The 23,716-nt window shown below is 38.3% G+C and overlaps 2 protein-coding genes across 5 annotated transcripts; one reads left to right on the top strand and one right to left on the bottom strand.

Annotated features, from left to right (window-relative positions):
• The first annotated feature begins 14,997 nt into the window (after nucleotides 1-14,997).
• Nucleotides 14,998-18,874, top strand: LOC115742019 (probable ribosome-binding factor A, chloroplastic). Of its 4 annotated transcripts, none has more exons than XR_004015514.2 (4): nucleotides 14,998-15,387; nucleotides 16,558-16,731; nucleotides 17,312-17,518; nucleotides 18,558-18,874. XR_004015514.2 is itself a non-coding variant. In XM_048279004.1 (4 exons), exons 1-3 carry the CDS (start codon nucleotides 15,031-15,033, stop codon nucleotides 17,456-17,458), a joined length of 678 nt encoding a protein of 225 aa, XP_048134961.1. In that variant the 5' UTR covers nucleotides 14,998-15,030; the 3' UTR covers nucleotides 18,523-18,874. The 4 variants fall into 4 exon arrangements, 2 of the variants coding, with proteins under 2 accessions (XP_048134961.1, XP_030531949.1); XR_004015513.2 differs by having other exon boundaries at nucleotides 18,523-18,874; XM_048279004.1 differs by having other exon boundaries at nucleotides 17,312-17,458; nucleotides 18,523-18,874.
• Nucleotides 18,875-19,952: 1,078 nt separating this feature from the next.
• On the bottom strand, nucleotides 19,953-22,730 carry LOC115742020. The gene is made up of 3 exons (XM_030676090.2): nucleotides 22,548-22,730; nucleotides 22,333-22,398; nucleotides 19,953-20,327 (listed from the first exon to the last, which is right to left on the bottom strand). The coding sequence occupies exons 1-3, from the start codon at nucleotides 22,593-22,595 to the stop codon at nucleotides 20,280-20,282; spliced, it is 162 nt and encodes a 53-aa protein (XP_030531950.1). The 5' UTR covers nucleotides 22,596-22,730; the 3' UTR covers nucleotides 19,953-20,279.
• Between the last annotated feature and the right edge of the window lie 986 nt (nucleotides 22,731-23,716).

Raw genomic sequence — 23,716 nt, 5'->3', positions numbered from 1 at the left:
TATTTCAATATCATTTAAACAAAGTCTTGCGTGATGGAAACCTCCCCACAACTTTTGCCAATGGATAAGGAGCAACCAAAACATTAGGAAATAAACTCCATCGTTAGAGACTAACAACCCTTCTATTTACTAAACAACATCTATTATTTAAACATTACCCAATTTTCCCTACGAAAACAGATCTGGCGAGGAAAAGGAAAGGTAGACTCACAACTTCTCCAATAAGCAAAAGCATATATCAACTTCCCGCCAGACAATTTAGCCTACAGGTCTCACAATGCGACTATCATAATCCCCGGGCTGGAACTCCATGGTAACTCACTCTCGTGTAGGCGACTGTCCTCCCTAGAAACTCGGGGGTCCGTTAAAGTCTTGGATAGGCTTGGCAAGTTTGCCCTTGTTATTTAGGAACCAAGCCATGAACTGCACTGGGACCTATTCTATCCTACCCACGTTAAGCCATACTACATATTTTATTCTAGTAAAAACAACACCGGAACTACCATACTCTATGTGCCTTTCTTGAATATCCACTCCAGTAACCATGCTAATGCGCAAGACCTACTGAGTCATTCTTAATTCCCTGAAAAATGAAGGGATGAGCCATAGCCCGATGGGAAAAAGCACTAGCTCCAAGATAGGGTAGAAGTTATAACACCTGATGTCGTAAACCACAAAGCTATCCTTTGATCCATTACGCAAATTCATCAAGCAAGACATTAGTCATAATATCAAGCATACACTTAATGAATGCCACAAGCTCTTTTTTTTTTTTTTTCACTTTGGGTTTTGGTTACCTAAACCTTTCATTTCTCATAAAAATCTTATTCGATATCGATCAAAATGTCAAGCATTAGTCAATAAAAGCAATTTCTTTTCTTTTCACTTTTTGAGCATCCTTTTCCGGAGGTTATAACGGGACTTTTGGTACCGGGCAACGTCGTCACTGCATGTGTGCGAAGACACTTTCATTTCTTGTCAATTGATAAATGACGTTTATGCCATCGCCTCAAGTAAAAATTTTAACGAATGATGACACTCAATTCCATTGTCGTGAACAACGGCCTCTTAAAACACATCGTTTACTCCCGAGCCCCTACACCGTAGCTTTTCTAGCTAACAGTGGTGATCATCGTCTTTTAATGGCAATCACATACTTGCACACATATGATCTCTTTGTTATTTTTGGTTAGGATTATCATACCATCCACACGTTCTAAGAAAATTCCTATACCACATGTAATAAATGCTTCCACATATCATAATGGCATAATTTCTAAACCTATCTTTAGCAAGTTTTATGCATACGATCCGGCACACATTTTACTTCATTCATAAAGAATAACCATGCATCCACTTCAACAAGCATTAAACTAACATCACTATGTCAAAACTAGTAATACTCCTACCTTTTCTATGTAGAACTACCCGACAACACACGAGGAAAGAGCAATAATGCGTTTAAACAAGAGAGAACAGTTGAGGAATGAGGGAGCTAGGTGTGAGAAAGGGAGAGGCGCGAGAAGGAGAGGCAGAAAGAAGAAAGAGGGAATGAGGGAGCTAGGTGTGAGAAAGGGAGAGGCGCGAGAAGGAGAGGCAGAAAGAAGAAAGAGGGAATGGTTGGGCATGGAAATTTGATGAGACCATACCTCTATTTATAGTGATTTTCTAGCTTCCTCCTCAAGTTTCTTCATTAATTAAGTCTTACTACTAATGTGAAATACATTTATTAGATCTTGACTTTTCCTAACTTCTTTTTCAAGTTTCATTAATGAACTTACTTCTCATTGGTCCACTTATTAAGCTAGCTATCTTAGATTTTAGAGTTGCTACTTATCCTCATTTAATTGGTCCACTTGTATAATCAATAATGATCCTTATCTTCTATATTTAACGCTTGAAAATGATATTGATCTTATCGCTACATTTAATGCTTGAAAATGACAATAATCTTGTCCTTCTCTAATTGACTTTGTATTGAGTTAAACATCGACTTACCAATTGACTTATGCATTGACTTGTGCATTGACGTACTTTCTACCAACGACCTTAACTACTAAGCATTAGGATGGAAACGGAACCTCGGCGACACAACTAAGCGATCGATGTCGGCCAACCGAGTGATCGATCGTGGACAGTTCGACTTGGCCACCTCGGCGTCATGCCGGATGGGCATGACCAGCCATGACCAGGCATGTGTCCAACCCCACTGTGCTGGGTCGGATGGGGTCGGCAACTCTCGCTTTGGCTCATCTCGTCTTATTCGTTGCCTAGATCGTCATTTACAAGTTCTCAATTCAAGGTTAGATTAGAAATTCAATCAATATTCGATTTATTTATTGCTAAAACAGTAGATGTCACACACTAAATAGGCAATATCAAGCCTATTATGAGCCAGATTGATGAGTTCCCCAATCAATCTTTAATACATTTCTTGATCTACAGCAGGTTCTTCCTATGCCTCGCTGATTTTTTATTAGGTTTAATAGGTGTAGCTACTGGTTTACAACCAAGTCTTTCAATTTTCTTCAAGAGATCGATCACATATTTCTGTTGTGAGACAAAAATTCCTTATCTAGTGTAAGAAACTTCAATGCCATGGAAGTATTTGAGTCTTACCAGCTCCTTTATTTCAAACTGTTTAATCAAACACTGGTTTATGTCCCGTTTCTCCTTATCATCGTCACTTGTGATAATAAAATCAGCAACATACACTAGAAGTACCGTTACTCTCCCTATTCCCGAATGCTTAATGAAAAGGGTATGATTGCCTTGGCTTTATTTGTAGCACAAAGCTTTCATATCTCTAGAAAATCTTCCAAACCAGGCTCTAGGCGATTGCTTGAGCCCATATAGTGCTTTCCGTAATCTACATGCTTTTTTGTTGTCCTTTCTCCTTCCAAGCTCGATGAAATAGTCATGTAGAAGCCCTTTTCCAGGTCTCATGTAAGAATGCATTTTTCACATCCGACTAACGAAATTGCCAACTAAAGCTAGAGAAAGTAAAATTCTCATAGTGTTCATCTTTGCCACATGAGCAAATATTTCCTGATAATCTACTATATAAGTTTGAGTATAACCCTTTGCCACCAATCTTGCTTTATATCTCTCAAGAGAACAATTACTTTTGTATTTCAAGATGAAAACCCATTTGCAGCACACAAGATTTTTTCCCTTCAATTTTTCGATAATCTCCCAAGTCTTTTTTTTTTTCTAGTGCATCCATTTCTACTCTCATTGCATTCCTCCATTTTTCTTTAGAAAATGCATTAGATAAAGTATTTGGAATAGCAATGGTGTTCAGACTCTAATGAAAGTTTTATGAGATGGTGATAGGCATTCAAGGGATACATAGTGAGATAGGGAATATAAGGGTTGCTTTGTGCACTCTCTAGTACCTTTTCTAATAGCAATGAGAAGCTGTGATCATTTTCTAGCATATCAACTGACTATTTATGCAAAGGAGAGTCGAAAATAACTAGAAATTTTTTTGCAAAACTCGGATGGGAATCTTGAACCCGTGTTTGGTCTAGAACAACTTCCTTTCTTGACACTTGATGAAATCTCATAGAGTCATATATACGAGTATATACAGGAGTGGACGTTTTTTTTTTTTTTTCGAAATAGACTTAGACGTAGAGAGTGAGTCTAGGATTGAAGTAGTAGGACCTAATTCATCGGAAATTGATTGGTCAAGAGCTGATTGATCAAGGACAGGTTGATCAAAAGTAGGAGATCATATTGGAAGATTATCTAGAGCTAAGTCAAGATTAAGGTCTTCAAAGTCTTTATCTTTCACTAATGATTTGTCCCCTTGAACTTATGACTGTGGAAAATAAGGTTTCCTTTCCATAAATGTAACATAGACTGATATGTAGGTCTTTCTAGAAGGAGGGTGATAACATTTATACCCCATTTTGTGGAGAGGAATAACCAAGACAAACACACTTGGTTAATCTATAACATAGTTTTTCCCTTTGTTGATTAAGAAAATGTACAGATGAGGTGCAACTGAAGACTCTAGATGTGAGATCATTTGTTGTCTTGAAATGGGGATAAAAGCTAGAAAGAACTTCCATAGGAGTTTTGAAATCTAATAATTTTGATGGAAGTCGATTAATCATGTATGTAGATGACATTTGAGGTCTTTGATGAGCTTTTGTATAGAGAGACAAGATTAGCTGATAGTTTTGGCACATTGAGGAGACCTTTAGGAGTGAGAATGGGCGTGATATATTATCACCAATTCTTTCAATAGTGGCCAGAGAATAGTTTGCCACTACTATTTTTCTATTACTTGGACATGGGGTATAGGTACTAAAAAAATGTGGAGTGTGAGTCAAATGATCAGTAGCACCTGCGTCTATCATCCAATCTTCACTAGAAAGTATTTCTAAGGTATTTTGACCAAAAGAGAATGGAGAGTACCAAAGAACATACACTAGAGGACTTTTCAAGAGGCTGGTCTGTTCAATTAGATGAGCCTAGGGCCTTAGCTATCCCCCTCTATTTCCCTACTCTAGGCTTGAGGTTGTTGGTTTGCTATTCAGCTTCCAATAACGCTCCTTTGTATGCCTTGGCTTCTTACAGTAGGTACACCGTATACTGTCTCGCTTATCCCTCCATTAGACTTTGAAGCATCCATCCTTTCTCTTTCTTGTGTTGATGCATAGTGAGTTATTAACATTGAGCCTTCCACAACTTGAGGCTCTAACTTTACTTACCTTCAACTTTCTTTTGCTCTGATTAGAGAGATTGTCTCTTCCAAAGAAGGGATTTTTTTCCTTTCCAAGTATTTGAATGCTGACTTGATCAAACACAGAATTGAGACCTACCAGGAATCATATACTCGACCAATTTTTTCAATGAAGATCTTTAGAGTTGTAGCGTCATCCATGCACTTCACCTCAAATACTTGATAATGATCGAGTTCTTGCCATAGATTTTGAAGGCAAATTGGCATATATTCTGTCGTGGTTTTGCTCTTTTGTCATGTTACCCTTGTCTTTACCTTGATTTCCTACACTTGTGCCTTTGAATAAGTATTGTGAATAGAATCCAAAATCTCCTTTGCAATCTTGAGAAATATAACTCATGGCCAGATCCATTGATCCCATAGCCATAACATGATCATTGAATCTACTTCATCCCATGCGTTGAATGAGGGATCTCCTGATTTTGGACCTGTTCCGAGAAGATGGCTGAATCTTTCTTTACCCTTCAGGTAGGTCTTAATGAATTGCAACCATTTGAGATAATTTTTCTCATTTAACCTATAAGTTGCCCTCAAATTTTGTAGATCTCCAGTCATATGGTTGGTATTTGTCTCCTCAGCTTGAATTTTTATCTCAGACATGGATATTTTCAAGCATAGGGAAAAACAAGGAAAGTACTCGGAAAGGAAAAGCAAAACAAAAGCAATGGAGTTTGCAAGTCAATAAGATTTTAGGGCAAAAAACTGAGACAAGATTAGAGACAAAGCGAGAAAATAAAGCTAAAGGGATCACAACAATGACGGTTGCGATCAGATTGTTAAGCACAAAAATAAATACAGCAATGAAAGCTATGATTGGAAGATTATTACGGCAATGAAGGCTGCACTATAGCACTGCCCTAGAAAAAACTAGCCTAAAGCTCTGATAACATGAAGAATTGAGAGAAAAGAATTGTGATAGTTCTCATTTCATGTTGTATTACAATTCTACTTTAAGTACAAACTAGGAAAAAATAGATTTGAAAAATACAGCTATAAGCTCACAAATTAAGAGACCAATTCCACAAATAAAGGGATACTAAGAAATTATTTCCTGAGTAATTATTTACAGCTATTTTCTAATAATCAGGAACTAAAAATCATGATAATTCAACATGACTAAGTGGCTTGTGTAGAAGCATGCACTATTGATAATTTCTGTTCTTTACTCATGATGTTTTAACTTGACATCTCCTATTTATATTAATTGAATAACTTGATTTTTGGAGATTGCATTGCGTGCTTGCTACGCCTTGAGCTTAATTCCTATCTTTGGCAAGATAAGCAAATATGTTCTACTTTTCACGCACTCAAATTCAATATCTTTTGTTGTGTTTTAAGATATCTGCATATTTAAAATATAGTATTTGATCATAAAAAATGGAGAGTTGTTGGGGATGTCACCAATGTGGTGATTGTTGAACACTTTCCTATCTTGTTTTGATGATAACAAATACAATCAAAGGCTACTAATGTGTGTATTTGTTGAGTTATACCATGTGATATATGCATAAGCTGAAATGTAGATGATGTCATAAACAACACTAGATGAGGAGCTGTTGACACATAAATTTTGATTTCCCTTAAATCAGTCATTTTTGCATAAAATAAGAAGCAGCCTTAGTTCTCACCAAAAATTAATTTTCATGCATTGCATATTTAATTTTCTTATTCATGCATTTCATTTTCATTTTGATTGGACCGCGGCACAAGCAGAATTAAGATTGACACACGAGTTGGGCTAGAACACGTTGAAAAGTTAGGCTAGCATAAAAGAGGAATGCTAAGGTAATCTCATTGGGTAAAGGCCTCAGTTTATTAAAATTCGTTGTTCAAAATGAGGTCCAAATTAAGCATGAGAAGATGAATTCGGCCAAACTTTGTTATACAAGGACTGACCTAATTCCACAGGGCCCAAGGATCTCATTGGGTCTAATTCACCTAGTGGACAGCCCTTTTTTAAAGCTTGACCCTGTGATCTGACCTAATATAACACTATATAAGCATATTAATGCTTCACCAATTGGGGGGTCGGCAATTTTTCTGCACAGAGGGCAATTTTTCTATTCACAAAAAAATCTCAAAAAACACGAAAAGGGGAGGGGTAGAGAGCTTCGGTGGTTCAGCCTGCTGCACCTCCATTGACGCCAGTTTGCTGATCCAGCATCGTCCTCCGGTCGTCCATAATCACCAGCTGGCCGGACGCTCTTCCAAGCACCATTCAGCACCCCTGACGTCGAGCAAGCAGCCGTTCCGGTCCGCCTAGCAGCCTGATGTCTTGCTGTTCATCCATTGATTACTTGCTGTCCCGTGTCCCTTGTAGTGGCCTATAAGTGTTCATATATGTAGAATAACGTTGATGGACAAACCTGAAACCAAACGCAAATGAGTAGTCTGAATATAGAGGGAATAATCCGAGTCCAATGAAATGACGTTGTGTCCTTAAGACAAATTTGTCCCCTCAATCGGTACCCAAGGGTATTGGACAATTACCTCCCAAGATAGAACGGATCGCCTTTCCTCTAAACTGGTACTTCTTCAGAGGAAACCTTCGAATGCGGTTCGTAGAATAATCGTACAAACGATGAATAATGAAGTAAAAATGGCAATAGTCTCTAATGCGACGGTCAATGCTTTATTTATAGACAATGATGCGAAGAGTCACAAAAGAAGAGATTAAGAACGAAGAGTCACTAATTCGAACAGTTCTCTTTCAAATGAATGAAGAGTTATGAAAGTCACGAAACCGAAGGATTACAAACCGAAACGCCTTCTTTCGAACAAACATGTTCGTTCAAAGAAAAAATTTCCAAATAAACACATTTGTTCGGACGAAGGAAGTGTTTATAAATTTCAATAGTGCCTGTTCGAATTGTATCCATTCGGTTTAAAAAAGAATAGAACAAAATAAAAATAAAATAAAATAAAATAATGGAACGTGCGGGCCCGGTCCTAGCTTGAATCGAGCCGAGCCGGCAGGCGGCGGCGGCGCGTGCCTATGGGTCGACCTAGCTTTGCGTAGGTCCTCTCCCTTCCACAAAAGTGGTGTGCCCCTTGTTGCCCAAACCCATTTGTGAGTTTTCACTATTTAAACTCATCTCTCATCTACTCTTTTTTCAATGTGGGACTCTACATCCCTCATTTCTTATTCAACTTCTTATGGGACTTCGAAACCAAAGTCCCAACATCCCTTTTGTGCTGAAAACTGGGGTTTGAAGCCTCCGCTATAGACATGGCCACGGGCTGTGAATCGCCAATTCCGGTTCATGAATCGGCGGTTCCAGTTCGTGGCCATGATGGAACCGAAACCGGCCCTTGAAGGGGCGATTCCAGTTCCAAGCCGGTTCAAGGCCCGGTTCAAGTTTTGAATTTAAAACTTAATTTTAAATAATAAATTATGAAATAAAAAAATAAAAAAAAATTATCAATTATCAATTACAATCAAATTGTACATTGTAATCAAATTTGGGGGGAAAAAGGGGAGAGGGAATGGGCTTGAACTTAATGAATTATCATTAGGCGCCTACATATCTTCTCGAGGATAGAAGAATCAAAATCCATGTAATTCTTTTACCTTTGATAATCCCAACTTACCTCATCGTCAATCGTCGCTACCCGTTGTGATACCCGTGGCGGTAGTATCTCCACTATCATCATTAAAGAATTCGTCGTCTCGATTCAGCTTTTGTTGTCAAAATGTAGCCTTTGTCCAATCATGGATAAAAGCTTGAGCCTTCACAGCATTCGGATTTAATCTTGAACGGCGGTCGTCTAAAATTAATCCTCCAACGCTAAATGATTGTTCAACTGCAACTATTGAAGAAGGGGTTGCTAACATCTATCTTGCGATGAGAGCGAGGACTAAGAATTAGGTTAAATGAGTCTTCCATCACTCCAGAATTTTAAAATCTTTGCTGTATTCGGAATCACAAAACTCAAAAGCAATGGTTAAATAATTTTGTAATTCGAAAATATTACCCATTGCTCCCTTTTATCTTTTTTGTCTATTAATGAGCGGATTGTACCATCTACTAAGTCTATCACTCTCCTCCTTTTATGAGGCACTAGGTTGGGAAGATCCACTATCACATAAACCATATCTACTATAAAATTCATTATATAATGCTACTATAGCGTTTTTAGTCTCTACTTGTATAGTTTTAATATCAACTTTTTCATTCAAATGTAAACAATCATAATAATAATCATTCGGATAATCATACAAACCATCTAATTTAGTACGTGGATCGAAAACAATAGCAACCAAATAAATAAGAGGAATGCGGGGATAATAATGCAGCCATTTTGCTTTCATTGCTATAATAGTCAGAGCTAATTGAACATCTTGCTCATATTTACAAAAAATACCAGCAATTTTAACACACTCTATTAAAAATAAATGCGTAGTAGGATAATAAACACCATATAAAGTATAAGTTGCATCATTAAAAACTTTCAAAAAGTCTAAATTTTTTTTTTAACAACCCAATCTTGCAGGAGTAAAGTAATTTCGGAAACATTAGTTGAAATAAACGTACATAATAAATCTTTATAAGCAAAAGATTGATGAAGCAACTCGTAGGTAGAATTTCAACAAGTCGGAACATCTTTTAAAAATCTTTTTGGTTTTTGTCCATGTGATTTACAAAATTTGCCCCATTCTTTCATAACTTGGGGACAACTCCATAAAAATTTAATTGCTCTCTTTATTGGGGTGAGAAAAGCTTCAAGAGTCCGTAAACCATCTTGCACACATAAATTTAAAACATAGCAAGTGCATCTAATGTGAAAAAATTATCCGCCAAAAGAGAGTTTACAAGTATTTTCTAAATCGGGAATGGAAGCAGTATTTGACGCGGCATTATCAAAACCAACTAAAAAAGTTTTATTAATCAAATTATATTCTCCTAAAACTTGCCTAATTATTTTATAAATATTATTGGCGTATACCTTTCATCAAACACTCGAAATGCAAGTACTCTTTTTTGAATGTTCCAATCGTCACCTATCCAATGACATGTGATATCCATATAAAAATGAATTTGCCAAGGATCACTCCAAATGTCGCTACCTATATGCACACATCCATTGAAATCCGTAAAAAAGTTTTGCAAAGCCTTTTTTTGTTTTTTATAATACCTAAAAAATTCATGTTTAAGAGTAGTTCTCGGAACAGGTTTTGTTTGCGGAGTACATGCTGTGTTGATCAAAAAATTCAAATCAAAATTTTCACAAGTAGTAAAAGGTAAATGTTCAATGACAATATATTGAGCTAATATTTCTTTATAAAGTTCATCAAGATAACGAAATAAAGGAGAAGTGTTAGGATTGGCGTACTCAGAAATTTGTTGTTGCCTGGTATCGATCTCCGCTTGCGTTGCATGTTTTTGCGTCGGATGTCGATGGTATGTTCAATAGACGTCTCCTTTAATAAAATTGTATGATTTCGTACAATATTTACAGTTTATCTTGTACTTGTCTCCGCTTATATATACCTTGTCGAAGTGTTGCCATAAGTTGGATGTACTCTCCCGAGCCTGCAGTTTCGGCTCCTTTGCGGCCGACGTTTCTTCGACGCCGGTAGGAGGATGAAAAATTTCTTGTATTGGGACGTGCTCAGCGTTGAAAACATAGTTAATATTATCATCATCGTCTACCTAACATGTAAACTCACGAGGATTATATTGATCATGAAGTTGAGGATAATCGGATTTCCTCATCCCCATCAGCATCGGGCTCTTTCCCCTGTCACCAACTCCGCTTTTACTTGCCATTTTTGTCAGAAAATTGAGCGGAAGCCGATTCAGAAAATTAACAGAATTGAACCGGAATTGAGCGGATTGAGAAAATTTGAAAGAATTGAGAATTGTGAGAAAAAAATAAAAGGGGAAAAATGGTTCAGAACCACCAGTCCCGGTCAACAGGCTGGTTCCGGGCCCAAACTGGCTTGTGGCCACGTCTCCTCCGCTGTTCGGTATCCAATACCCTGTTGTTTGGTGCGGAATTAGCTGCTGTCCAGTGGTGTCTTGTTGCTGTTTGGGGTCCTAAACAGCCCCGTTTTGGACCTTTTTTCAGCAACTTTTAAGGTGCAGGTTTTAGTTCGCTGTTTAGTGGCGTTCCCTTGGCCTTTTTGGAACGATTTCCTCATCGTTTTGTGCTGATTAAAGTGCAAACTAGCTGCTGTTCAAGGTCAAAAGACTGCACTTTTTTCGTACGATTTTCACTACTTGTCACGCGCAGGTTTTGCTTGTGGTTCTGGAGCGATTATCACATTTTCTTAGCACAAAATACTTGCTGTTTTGTGCCGATTTAAATCCAAATTGCTTGCTGCAAATCCCTCTTGGCCGAGTCCCCCAGGCGTGTGCACAAGCTCCCCACCGTTTGGTCCGAGTGCGGTTGTTTGGTGCTCAAGTTTGGCCTCAAGTTCAAATTAGTAACTACATTATCCCGTAATATTCTGAAAAATTAGTTGCATGATTTTGAATATTCAATATGTGAAGAGATCTTCGGATAAACATTGGTTACCTAGTGAGGTGATTTTCGAACTTAGAACACTCATGGAGATAATATGCATATTTTTGGATGAGGAATCTTGTTGCCTAATCAGGACTTGTTTGGAATATTTTGAGTAGATTCTTTGGATATGATGCCTATCTTGTCACGTATTTAAGATATCTTGTGGGTTGAATAAATTTGAGATCTTAATCTTAACCCAAGTGATTAAGAATTTATTTGAAATATTCAAATTATCTCATAGTTGAATTGGATCTAAAGATACTGGATAAGCTTTGGAATCTCTGAACATATCTTTTAAACTTTGGGAATTATATTAATTATTCTGAAAATCTCAAGAGATAATCATTCCTATTTTAAAATATATGAATATCCTTTGCGGATAAGGCCATATGCCCTTTTAAAAAAAAATGGTAATCCCTAGGGACTTTCGAAATTCATGTGGCCTTGATTGATTTTTATTTTTTTTTACTTCTATGTTTAGCATGTTTATTTATTGCATATTGTTTACTATTTATTCTATGTTATAAAGTTTGAACTTTAGTAAACAATATTGTCCATAACACATGCTCCCTAATTGTGCCTTGTCCCTCAAAAAACGTACATTAAAAGCAACATATGACTTTGATCTCAAAGTACGACCGTGCCCGTACATGTGAATTAGACATTAAATCCTCGATTTCGATGAGTGGATTGCTAATTCCTAAATCGAATTTCAAGGTTTATCCTATGTATATAGAGACGACGGCAATTCTATAATATATTCATTTGCTAGCCCCAATATAGGGGAATGTTGTGAATAAAAATCGGAATTTGGATTTAAAGGTTTTTTTATGGGCAACATTGTTTACTTTTGTTCATATTTCATTATTTTCATGGTTTAATTAAATTCATAAAAAATCTCAAAAAAGATGTCACATTTTCTTAAGTTAAATCATGTTTTCTCATATCTTTTGCATATAAAATAACATCTAATAAAATTTAAGACTTCGGGAAATCAATTTCTTAAATCAAATTGGATGTTATTTCACTTTAGGATAGCTTTTTACCTCAATTTTTCATAAATCCGAAAATGCATAAAAAATACCAAATATATCATTCGCATTGCATATTATATAATTGCATGTCATATTTTCCATGTCATTCATATTCGCCATGTCATTATGTCATGTCATCATGTCACGTCATTCATGCATACTTCATATCATGTCGTAATTGCCATGTCATTCTTTTATGTCTTTGCATTTCACTTGTCATATAGTTAATTTACATTAGCATTGCATTTAATAAAGAGAAAACCCTAAAAAATTAACTCAAATCACCCATCAAAGGATCTACATGAAAATTGGTACCGAAAGGACATTAATTGAAAAATTAATGTAACCAAATCCCCGAACTCATAATCTATAGTTCGTAGAAATAAAATAGTTCTCTCACCATTTTATTTATGTTTCTAATCAACCTACCGTAAAATGATTAGAGGCAACTCCAAGATAAATCTTTGTATGAAATTGAACCTAAGTTGCAATTTGGTAGGGTTTGGGAGAGTTCACATTAGGTTAGTCGAATATAACCAAATAATCCATTAACCTGTAATTTCCTAATTTTAGGTCGCGACAGGAGTTCTCTGCCAATATCTAGGGGTCGCTGCTGATATCCGCGGCGAAGAAGGTTGCCCCCGGCCGGTGCAATGGACTAGACAGTGAGGGGCGACACACTCGAGGAGGCGGGCTCGTTCCTAGGGATGTGGTGGCCAGCGGTGGCGCCGGAGGGAGGGGGATGCGGGCAGACTTGTAGGTGCAATGGAGACGACGGTGGTGACTGGTGAGGGAGATGGGGAGAGGAGGGAAGAAGACAAAGAAAGAAAATAAAAGTAAAAAAACAAAACAAATAGCAAATAAAAAGTAAATGACAAAAATGTCATTTGGTTATGCCCTTTTTTGAAACAATATAAGCACTTCATGCCCTTATTTGAAATAAGATCCACTTCAGGCCCTTATTTGAGAAAATGAGTGTACTTCTGACCCTTATTTAGAATTTTTCTGATTATTTATTATCCATCCATACATGGGACACGAGGAACACATTTACCCTTTTCTCACATGGAGTAACTGTCAACGAAAATAATGCCCAAAATGTAAATATTGATGAATTACATTTTGTAGAGTGATTCTAAATTACAAAACTAGGATTTTTTTTTTAGTGTAAGATATCAAAACAACTTATTTTAAGAATTAAATAAATCAGTTTGGGATATACGCTTGTATTTATTTTTGTATCACGTGAAACGAGCTGTTTTACGCGAATATTGTCTATACCGCAACTAGACCTTGATTAGTGAGATTTCTTGATAGGAACATCGATACTGGACTTTTGTTAGTTCCGATAGATATGTCAGTTTTAATTGTTCAGCTTTGGAATCCGGCAGATTTCAGTAAAAGGGTTATGCGAAACCAAAAACTTAAGTAAGAGAAATTAAAATTTTAAGGATTTGATTGGAAAAAAAAAGGTGCATAAGCTCAAGAAAAATTGTCAAAGTATACCTTGAATTTTCTAATTTTAAAGCTACTCACCGACTTTCCTGCTAAAGCCGGAAAATATTAGATAATGCAATTATTTTATAAAATAGTTCTGTTCATTGCCTTTCATAGATAGATTTACAAAGGTTTGTAAATGCAAATTCCATATATTTATACCAAAAATCATCGTATATCTCAGTTTGTCAATTATTTCAAATTAGAGAAAATCGGATTTAGAGATTTATCATCGTACATACAAAGGTTTTTTTTTCTCTGCTTTTTTATTTTTTTCTGTCAAATACCTAAAATATGTTTTTTTGCAACATTAAGAAATTGTGAGAGCTAAGTGTTGATATTTTCTGGGTGTTTTCTCTTTGTCAAAAAGAAAGTGGAGGAGTAATATACGAACTCTTTCATGCGAAATTACTTAACCGGTGGCACGTGTGTGGTGGCTAACACGTGTTGCCCCTAGGGTTTATCCCCCGGCTGCCGGCCGTGCGGGGTTCCCTGGGTCACCAAAAAAAAAAACCCTCTTTCATGTGAAATTTATCTACCTCGCGTCTCTCTTCCACCTTGAATTGGGAATACATTAAAAGCACTTGCATCTGGATAATAATTAATGATTTGGAGCATCGCTAAGCTGCAATTTCACGTGCTTTTGACATTTTTATTGTAATTATATACCACTTTACTATCGTGTTTATTAATTTACCTAAAAGTTCCGGGTAAGTAATTTTTATCCTCACTAAAATACCTTTAAAATTGCGATATGGCTTTAATTGATCGAATAATTAAAAAGCAATCTCACACACAAATATGAAAAATGTACTTGAATTTCTGTTTTTTTTTTTTTTGTCCAATGTTCTCCGATTCACGGAATGAGAATTTGAGTGAGGATGGACTTCATGGGAAAAACAAGGAAAATGAAATAAAGAGGAAGAACAATACTTTGATTATGTCATTTAAAGGCACGTTAAAATACGAGATAATGGCATAAATGGTCTCTAAATTTTAATTTAACGTGTGCATTCGTCCCTAAATTTTTAAAAATTTTAATTTGATCCTTAAACTTTAACATAATATATAATGTAGTCCCTGAATTTTTTAACCGGTTCAATTGTGGTTGCCAATTGATAAACAGTCAAATTAATTCTAGACGATATGGAAATATCTAAAATGACCTTCTTCGTCATCGTCATAATCAATCCTCAACAATCATCGTCCACTTGCGACTGGCCACCAGCGATGCCAAGCCTCATCCTCCACAATGCGCCGTCCATCAGACATCCTCTCCCGCTGGCCGTCTCTCCCCTCGGCGCGACGTCTCCTTCGCACGTCCGCTTCGCCAAACCGCTTGGCGAACCTCGTCCGCTCGCCTTCCCGGCCGCCGCGGGCGCGAGGGCGGCTGCGGCGGTGAAGTGCATGGCGAACCCGAGGAGGGTGAAGATGGTGGCGAAGCAGATAAGGAGGGAGCTCTCCGACATGTTGCTCACGGACAAGGTGTTGCAGTACGCGATTCTGCCCGAGGCCGCGCTGGGAGCTGATCGCTACCTGTCGTCGCTCACTACCATCAGCGACGTCGAGGTCTCTTCCGATTTGCAGGTGAATTTGTGGGTGGAATACGCTTTAATTTTTGAATGCCTAGTTGATTTTTAGCTGCAATAAGCCCTGATCATCTGCTTATATTAGTTATTGTCCTGTAATAAAACGAAGTAGAGAATTAGCGTTCCTGAGATTTGCCAAATGATTGATGTTTTGACCCTTCCAGAGGGGTCTATAGGCTGTTCATCAGTATGTAGCAATGGAATCAGTTTCAGAGGTGATTTTTCTAGCAATTATATCTAAATGCTTTGCAAAGATGGAGTATAGGGCTTGCGATTAGTAGCATACAGAGGCGGAAATAGCAGTGCCTGGTTTGTTCTCCACCTCAATCTTCTTTTGCAACGAACTGAGTTGGTGGATTGTCCTTTGGACTCTGCTCCTGCCTTTATCGTTTAAGCTGGATGAGTCAGAGTTCTACAATAGCTAGTAATCATTTGTCTTTTGGTTCTTTTTTGGCCGGTTGGTGCACCTTGGAGGATTGGAATATCGAAAGATAAGCTGGCTAGTGGGTTGTCTTCCCCTGCAGTCTTTTGTTGTTATAGGATAGCGCGACTTGGTTCGTAATGCAAGCTTGTTTTTGTACTTGAATTGTCTGATTGTCGGTCTAATTCTGTAAAATGCTGCATAGTATTGGCAATGAAGATATCTGCAGACTTGACTGGAGAGCTAATTTGCGTTCTTGATGTTTAGGCCTAGATTGATCGCCTATGTTGCATCTAACTCTGCAAATGCGTTGTTGGCCTTCATTTTAACCCGCTTCAAAAGATTTTCTTTGCACGGTTTTGTGTATCTGTTGACCTATCCTAGTGGATCAATCAGATGAGCCTGTTCTTTGAATTTCCATCGTTTCATTGAAGATAGCTTATACTATCTTAGACGATGTATATAATGCATCTTGTGCATACTATACTTATGTGTATGTCATGAGTTACATGAGGGCACTGTACTTGATCTCATCTTTCCACTATTGTTCTTCTAATTATATTCTATGGGCGGGGTTTTCATCAGAACTCCGGCTGCCACACATGCAAGGTGAAAATTTGGCTTAATTTTTAGAGAGTTAACGTTGTTGTTAGGTTTACGTCATTGTACTACTCATGTCTCCATTTCTTAATACAAATAAGATCTGGAAGCCTCTGAATTCTTCCCTTTGTTGCCTGACTCATACAGGTGGTTAAAGTGTATGTATCAGTCTTTGGTGACGAAAGAGGAAGAGAGATTGCAATTGCTGGGTTGAAATCAAAAGCTAAATATGTTCGTAGTGAGCTGGGAAGACGTATGAAGTTACGTCTCACTCCTGAAATACGTTTCATAGAAGATGAATCTCTAGAAAGGGGAAGCAGGGTAAGAATTGCCTTATTTACAATGGGTCTATGTTCTTCTTGGTTGGTGGAATGCAGGTTTTACTTATGTAAGCTCTTTATTCATTTCTATCGGAAGCTTCAATTATCTACAATCGAGCTTCTTATTAATTGTTTCGATGTGTAAAGACATTAAAACGAGCAGAAGCCCTCTTGTATTTTTGCAATATTTATTTATTTAGAACATGATCTACTGTTACAATTACCGCTCCCAGATTGTCAACTTAAGCCTTAATTTATGTATATAGTAGGTGCTTTCTCAGCAAGATTACACTGCCTTCTGACGGTTCTCTTGAAATGTCTTCTGATAGACAAGATGTGGGGGATCTTGGAATTTCAGAAACTTCTTTTGATTTATTTTGTGACACAGTGTTTCGAGGCAGCAGAGAAAATAGTATAGTTTCTTCTCAACTGCCTTATCTATGGTGATCTCAGTATTCTGTCATTCTCCTGTTATATATTTTCTTGAATAATATCATCTGACAAATTCCCAGATGAAGTTCAATTTCCATACATCTGCTTTCAAATTTTTAACAGTCCATTTAATTATTATTTTTTTTCAGGTTATCGCTATACTAGATAAATTAAAGGCGGAGAAAAAGACAGCAAAAGGTCAGGATGAAGAGCGAGTTGAGGCATCGGATGATCCTCAAGATGATGGAGATTGGGAAGGCAACGACCCCGATGGAGACATTATTTATGTGGAGTAGGTCTAACTCTGCATATCAGCGGCACTATGTTGATGGACTGGGCATACTGCGGCTTCACTGGTTAGTTTGGAGTTGTCTTTATAGGGCAGAGAATTCTTTTTCTCCTGTTCAATAACAAAATACAATGGCCATCGTATTGTAGGTTGCAGCTTAGCCATATTCTAGATCTTGTTGGAACAAGTTATTTATGTACCATACTTCCATAAGATATATAGTTTCAAAGGTTTGAATAAAATCCTCCTGCACGCGGAGAGCGGTAACTCTCAGGTTTAGATATTCTTGGTAAAGGAAGGAAGAGAGAGAGCCTTGGGGTTTGAGATAGAGTGTAAGTCCTTGTCCCTTAAGCAAGTTAAAAAGCAGGTTCTGGGGCAAGCAGGTCAAACCTTTTAGTCTTAGTCGAGTCATTTCATTTCTTTGGCTTTTGTAAGCTCCTGTTTCTTTCGATTAAGGTCCAGTAACGAAGAAAGTCTCTTTTTTCGATTGTATTGGCCGTCTGGCTTTCAAGGGAACTTGCTGTAAAATGAAAAGAAAGGTTTGAAAATTCACTCGTTTACCCTACTTTGCTTTTTCTCATTGATCTTTTAAATGAGTACTGAAGGAATAGCCAATGTGCGTATCTAAATTATTTGCCACTCTACTCAACACTGCCCATTTGGAATCATGAATCTTCAGCTAATATTGATGTGTCCATCTTCTTTTGCCAGCCTGAAATAGGAAAGAAATTATTGGCCATTTGATTCTCTAGTTCAATGCCAAAGCCAATAAACAAGCTGAATCCTTCTGTCGAGCCTGTCTGCATAGCATGCAGTCCAGGTCACAGAACACTTGTTAGCGTGTTCATTTTGTCGTAATTGGTAAATCTCAAGCATCTTACTAAGAAAACGGCGGTTTTTGACATCTTTCGACGCATTTGCAAGTGTATACTTGTCCTGGGATACATACATTCACTAAAGCATCATATGCATGCTCTTGTTGGGTTTTACATTTCAAGTTGTTCTTTCAGTGATGCTACAATATTATTTCCAGAATGACGATAACCGAAAAGTCAGTCTCTCTTCATGCAGGTTTAAGGCGGTAACAGTAACAGCTCCTTGTGCAGGAAAGGAGGTTTTATAACATCATCTGGACTTGAAATATATCCTGCTGATCTTCCGTGCAGCCCTCACAGTTTTGTCCTAGCATTCGCTGACCACACGCCATGGCAAGCTATATTAAGCTTGTACTTTATGTGTCTGAGCATGTTGCCCTAACCTCTGAGGAGCGGATAGCAACCTTAAAGAAGGCAAGAACCTGATTTGAATCCCACCCGTTGAGAATGGCCTGTACTGAAAATTCAATTCATGTATAACCAATCGTTTTATGTGGTGAGGAGAAACCAAATTATATTGAAGCATTGGGATATACGCCTTTTGTTTTGATCTGGGTCATTAGTCCCCTTTTGATCGATTGGCTTTTAAGCTTCTTTCAAGCGCAAGTTCAAATTACAAGAGGATCGAGCAAATCTCTTTTGGGCATAAATGTTCAGTGTGTATATTCATCTAATTAACAACGAAAGGGATACTGCTACAGTGCTTGGATGGCGCGCGCTGTCTCTCTCTCTCTCTCTGGGCCATCAGATGTGGTCAGGTCACAACACTCGCGGCCTAGATAGATATGAAGCACCAGACCTTGTGAGCGGCCATGGCAGCATCTCTCCACTTCAAGCCCACACATCAACCCAATCACACGCTCTAAGAATTCCCTCACTCATTTTCATCTGTGGATCCTCTTGCTCTTCGCCCACAATCTGAATCGGGTTTCCCTTTACCCGCCTGCAATTGTTTTTCATCCAAGTAAAAAAGCATCACCCTGTGCACACACATGGACCTGATTCAAAGTGCAAGCAAATCCTACGGGGCGACCAAGGCCACAGCCGGACACAAAGCAATGGCGACCACAGCACAATGGTCACGAGCACGTGCACTCTCACAAACATATACACATCCACAGGTGGCTCTCGAATATGAGATCTAAGAGCACGAAAACCACCTCACAGTGGCCGCCTAAGGAATGCAGCTGCAGGAGGTGATTGAGGGCTCAGGCAATGGCTGCCGTTTCTCGCTTGTGCTCTTACTTTCCTGAAGTGGTTTGCACCACGTAACTCACATTAGTACAGTAGCAATGCGTGGCAACGGGTATGTAACACACGTTCTCGATTTGTCCAACTCAGTGCTCAGACGTCCTCCTCGGCACTCCTGTGGGAGATCTTGATAGAGGGGCGGCAACACATTTTTGAAAATACAAGGACCATTTTGAGTAAAAGAAGAATACAAGTGTGATGTTGGCTTACGAGCAAAAGTGCCAGGGCCTCTGGTAGAATTATCAGCCCACGAAAAACTAATCTTGTAGATCGTCTCACTGTGACAATATCTTGCATTAAGGTGCCAGAAAATGGGCTTAGGAATTTGTGCACAAGCCATGCGCCGTAAGATAAAAATGCAGGGCACGCAGGCAATATGAACCGATACTTCGCAACTAATGCAAACAAAGTATGCAAATTCTCCCACCATTCTAAGCGGGAAACAACTTCTCCCAACTCCCAAAATTTCTATGGCAAAAGCAATTATTTTCCAAGGGAAAGGACAAATATGTCCATCCGGACAATTTGGTAAGCCGTGAAAGGTGGAATGCCATGACAGTAGCCAAACCAAGATTTAAGTAAATTTCACGAAACATGTAGACAGTGGGAGACGCTGCAAATGCTCACGGTAAAATCTACCAGCGGATTATTCAATCCCTAATTCTAGCAATTGAGAATTCCAATCACAAGGAGCTGTAACAGTCAATGATGAGCCTTGGCCTCGGCTTTCCTTTGGGACTTGGCCTTCGCCTGGAAGCACAACAAAAGGTTTAGTTACCAAAACAGATGCTTACATCATAGGAGAGGGTACTAGAATGTCTGAGGGAAACACTTCAACGATGAGCAACACTCTCTAGATTTAAAAATTCTACAGGGTCTTCTTGGTCATTCATATGTTTTACATGACATTAAAAAACGGGTGAGGTTTTGCCTCCTGATAAATTCTTCCCTGTTATACTGAAACTTGAAACCTAACGGAAACCATGATACGAGGTTGAGCACAGCAAAGGTCAAGCACCACATGCGAAAAGCATTTTTCATTTGTCCTTTATGTCATAGGCCAATTTAGTTATACGTCATGATTACCCTTTCACTTACTTCAACACCAACGCCAGTTCTAGTTAAACAACAGTACCTGCCCTTCAAAGGAACAGAGCCAAAGAAATGGTGTCCCTTGCATACAAAAGCTACTTCTACATTCAAAATCGGATAGTTTTGAGACTTACATCCACAAGGAACAACATCACGATATAGAAAATGTAACCAGGACATTGTGGGGATCTGATTCTGCTTTCGTAATAACAATATTGTCCTGAAACTTAAACTTTAGCAATTAACTAAGAGGTCTGGCATTTTTCAAACCACAAAGTAAAATGAGAAAAGTATAGTCCAAGTTCTCAAACTATTTTACAAAGTACATTCAATCATTAACTCCCAAAACTTTATAAAGTTTGGCTCAATGAACTATCTCCAGCAATTTATCTTACTGGAAAATTCTCCATTCATCCTTATGAAAGTACTTTCTTCACCAGAAAGAGAAGATCAGAAAATTAAGGAAAAGAATGATCCCAGCATGCCATCTTCTGCATCACCCACCACCATTTCTACATTGTTGGCACCACCAACGCAATTTCCACCATTTTCAGAAAAGAAATTTATCTCCAAAAGACAAGCACCAAGAACACCAAAAGAATTTGAGCAAAGAAAAACAGGAAGAAAATTGTAAATTTCTACATGAAGGGTGAAATCACAGAGAAATTTTCTTTCACCTTGCGCCTATGAACTGGAATTAGCTGGACTTTAGGATGCTCGGCCAAGAGTTTTGGCTTTAAGCCTTTGGATAGTGTTAATGTGAACATTTATCACAGCGAAAAGTAAGTGTTCCTTCACTGCTACTTCTCTCGTTTAATTCTTCAAAGACTATGCCATGCTTAGTTTCCTTCCTTATCTTTTCTTGCCTCAAAAGTTAAGCACACTCTCATTTGACCTAAATGGTGGCTCACAAGTGCTAGATTTTCAAAATGTAACGATAGACAGAAATAGGTTAATTGGGGTGTGGTATTAGTTATTCAACCACCATCCAAAGTGTCTCAGGTGTCCTTCATCGCCCAGTAGCTTGCTGGTAGTCGTGTTTTGAGCTTGTGGTGGAGCCATATAGATGGTAGGCGAAGGAAAGAAAACAAAGACGAAAAAAGGCAAAGCAAAAGTTCTAGAAAAACGCAAAACTACAATATTCCATTTTTTATCCCTTCATGAGAGAGAGGAGTTCCATTTTGAAGCTATAGGAAACTTGTAAAATGTGAAGCACATCTACTATGACATAAATGACTTTCCAGAAACCACAAATTACGTGCCAGAACAGCCTGAACATTCAATGAGGACTTCGCTCTGCAAGCAAGAAGTTCTCAGGCAAAAAATGAAAATCAAAGCATGGGATCGCGAGCACAGCCGTGTAGATCATGCCACAGGTCATTTACGCGCGCAATGAGGTAATGTTAAGCTCATATTTTGGTTGTGCAATTACTTCCTGAATAAATATTGAAGCAATATAAACAAGAATCCTTCAATTAAAATCCACTACCTCACTAAAGGAGAACAAATTCCAGAAAATCTACACTAACAGTCATTTCCACAAGCTACTCTTGTGCTTCCTAAACACCCATGAGAACACTGACCCACAAACCCATCAATCATTATAACTAAAAATTATGACTTTATACTAAAAAATGAACAGCAGAGTCAAGTTCTTCCATACCTTGAGATACTTCAACTTGACGCTCCCATAGACGACTCCGAAAGAAAAGGCCGAAACACGAGCCACCTATCCATCGGCCCCATCAAATACAAACAGCCCAAATCAATCAAAGCGTAGATCACTTTCTCGTTTTTCTCTCCCATGTCCCTTTCCCTTCTCCTATCGCATTCACAGAGAAATTAACCTCAAACCAAAGGAAGGCGAATTCGGCTTACCAAAGCGAGAGTGCTGGTTCCGGAGTAAGGTCCTGGGGGCGGCGCCATTGGAAATGCCCGTGCTCGGAGAACGAAAGCTCGTGGCTTGCGAGATCAATCGGAGAAACAAGAGGAGGGTAGAGAGAGAGAGGGAGACTGCTTTGCTATGCGCACCGTACGTCCCCAATGAATTTTCAGAAGCTACGGGGCATTGGTGTTGTTGGGCTTTAGGAATGTGTTGATATGGGTTTACCGTGAAATGTCGCGGGCGGGCCGAATTCCCGAAACCCGAATTTGACCCGGATCGTACCGACCGTTTTATGAGAAGAATGGAAACGGGCCGGGTATGAGACCGCTGAACATGACCAAACCCAAGTCCACTTCTCCCCAACAATAACCCAAGCCCGTCCGAAATCTAAGATGAGTTTTATAGATGACTTCCCAAACCCTTCTCTCTCTCTCTCTCTCTCTCCCTTTTAAATTAATTTAAGCCGACTGAAGGATATAATTGCCGGACTGAATGGCTTGATTAAATGATTTCAAAAAAGTAGGGGCAATTTAGTAATTTGTTTAGTTAACTGGGTTCGGATTTGAAAATCGGTCTTTGTTAACGAGTGTTCATAGGACCTGCGGTCAAATTAACTAGAAATAGAAACAATGTTTTTCAAGACGCCTTGAGAACGAAAGAAATGCGAGTTTTAATAAGTTAAACTTATTTCGAATAAAAATATATATATATCAAAAACACGTTTAATAAGACTTTAACAAGCGATTTAGAAATAAATACCCTTCATCATTTTCGTTCACAAAAATATTCACCGATTAAATCACCATCAAAGGCTTTCTTAATGAGATCATAGCGGTTTGCCGGAGACAAGCTATCAGTTGCATGGATGGCTTCTTCTTTTTTTTTTGGGTGGTGGGGGGGTCGAAGTTGCATGGATGTTGCTGGCTTCTATAGTCGCGATCGCAATGCTTTTCGGGGGCACAACACGGCACGAGCGACAACCGGAATAAAGAGGTCGGGAATTACTATTAAGTGTAGGACATTTTGGTTAGTGTCTATGATTATGTTGCGCAAGTCAAAGCGAACGGATAGTACAATCGAATCTTGGCGTTTTAGTATTTAATTATCAATTTTCACAAAAGAAGAAGAAGAAGAAGAAATTATTCAATTATAAACCAAAAGC

The sequence above is a fragment of the Rhodamnia argentea genome, chromosome 5 (assembly GCF_020921035.1).
Source record: "Rhodamnia argentea isolate NSW1041297 chromosome 5, ASM2092103v1, whole genome shotgun sequence".
Taxonomy (NCBI): Eukaryota; Viridiplantae; Streptophyta; class Magnoliopsida; order Myrtales; family Myrtaceae; genus Rhodamnia; species Rhodamnia argentea.
This window is presented reverse-complemented; position numbering and strand designations above follow the sequence as displayed.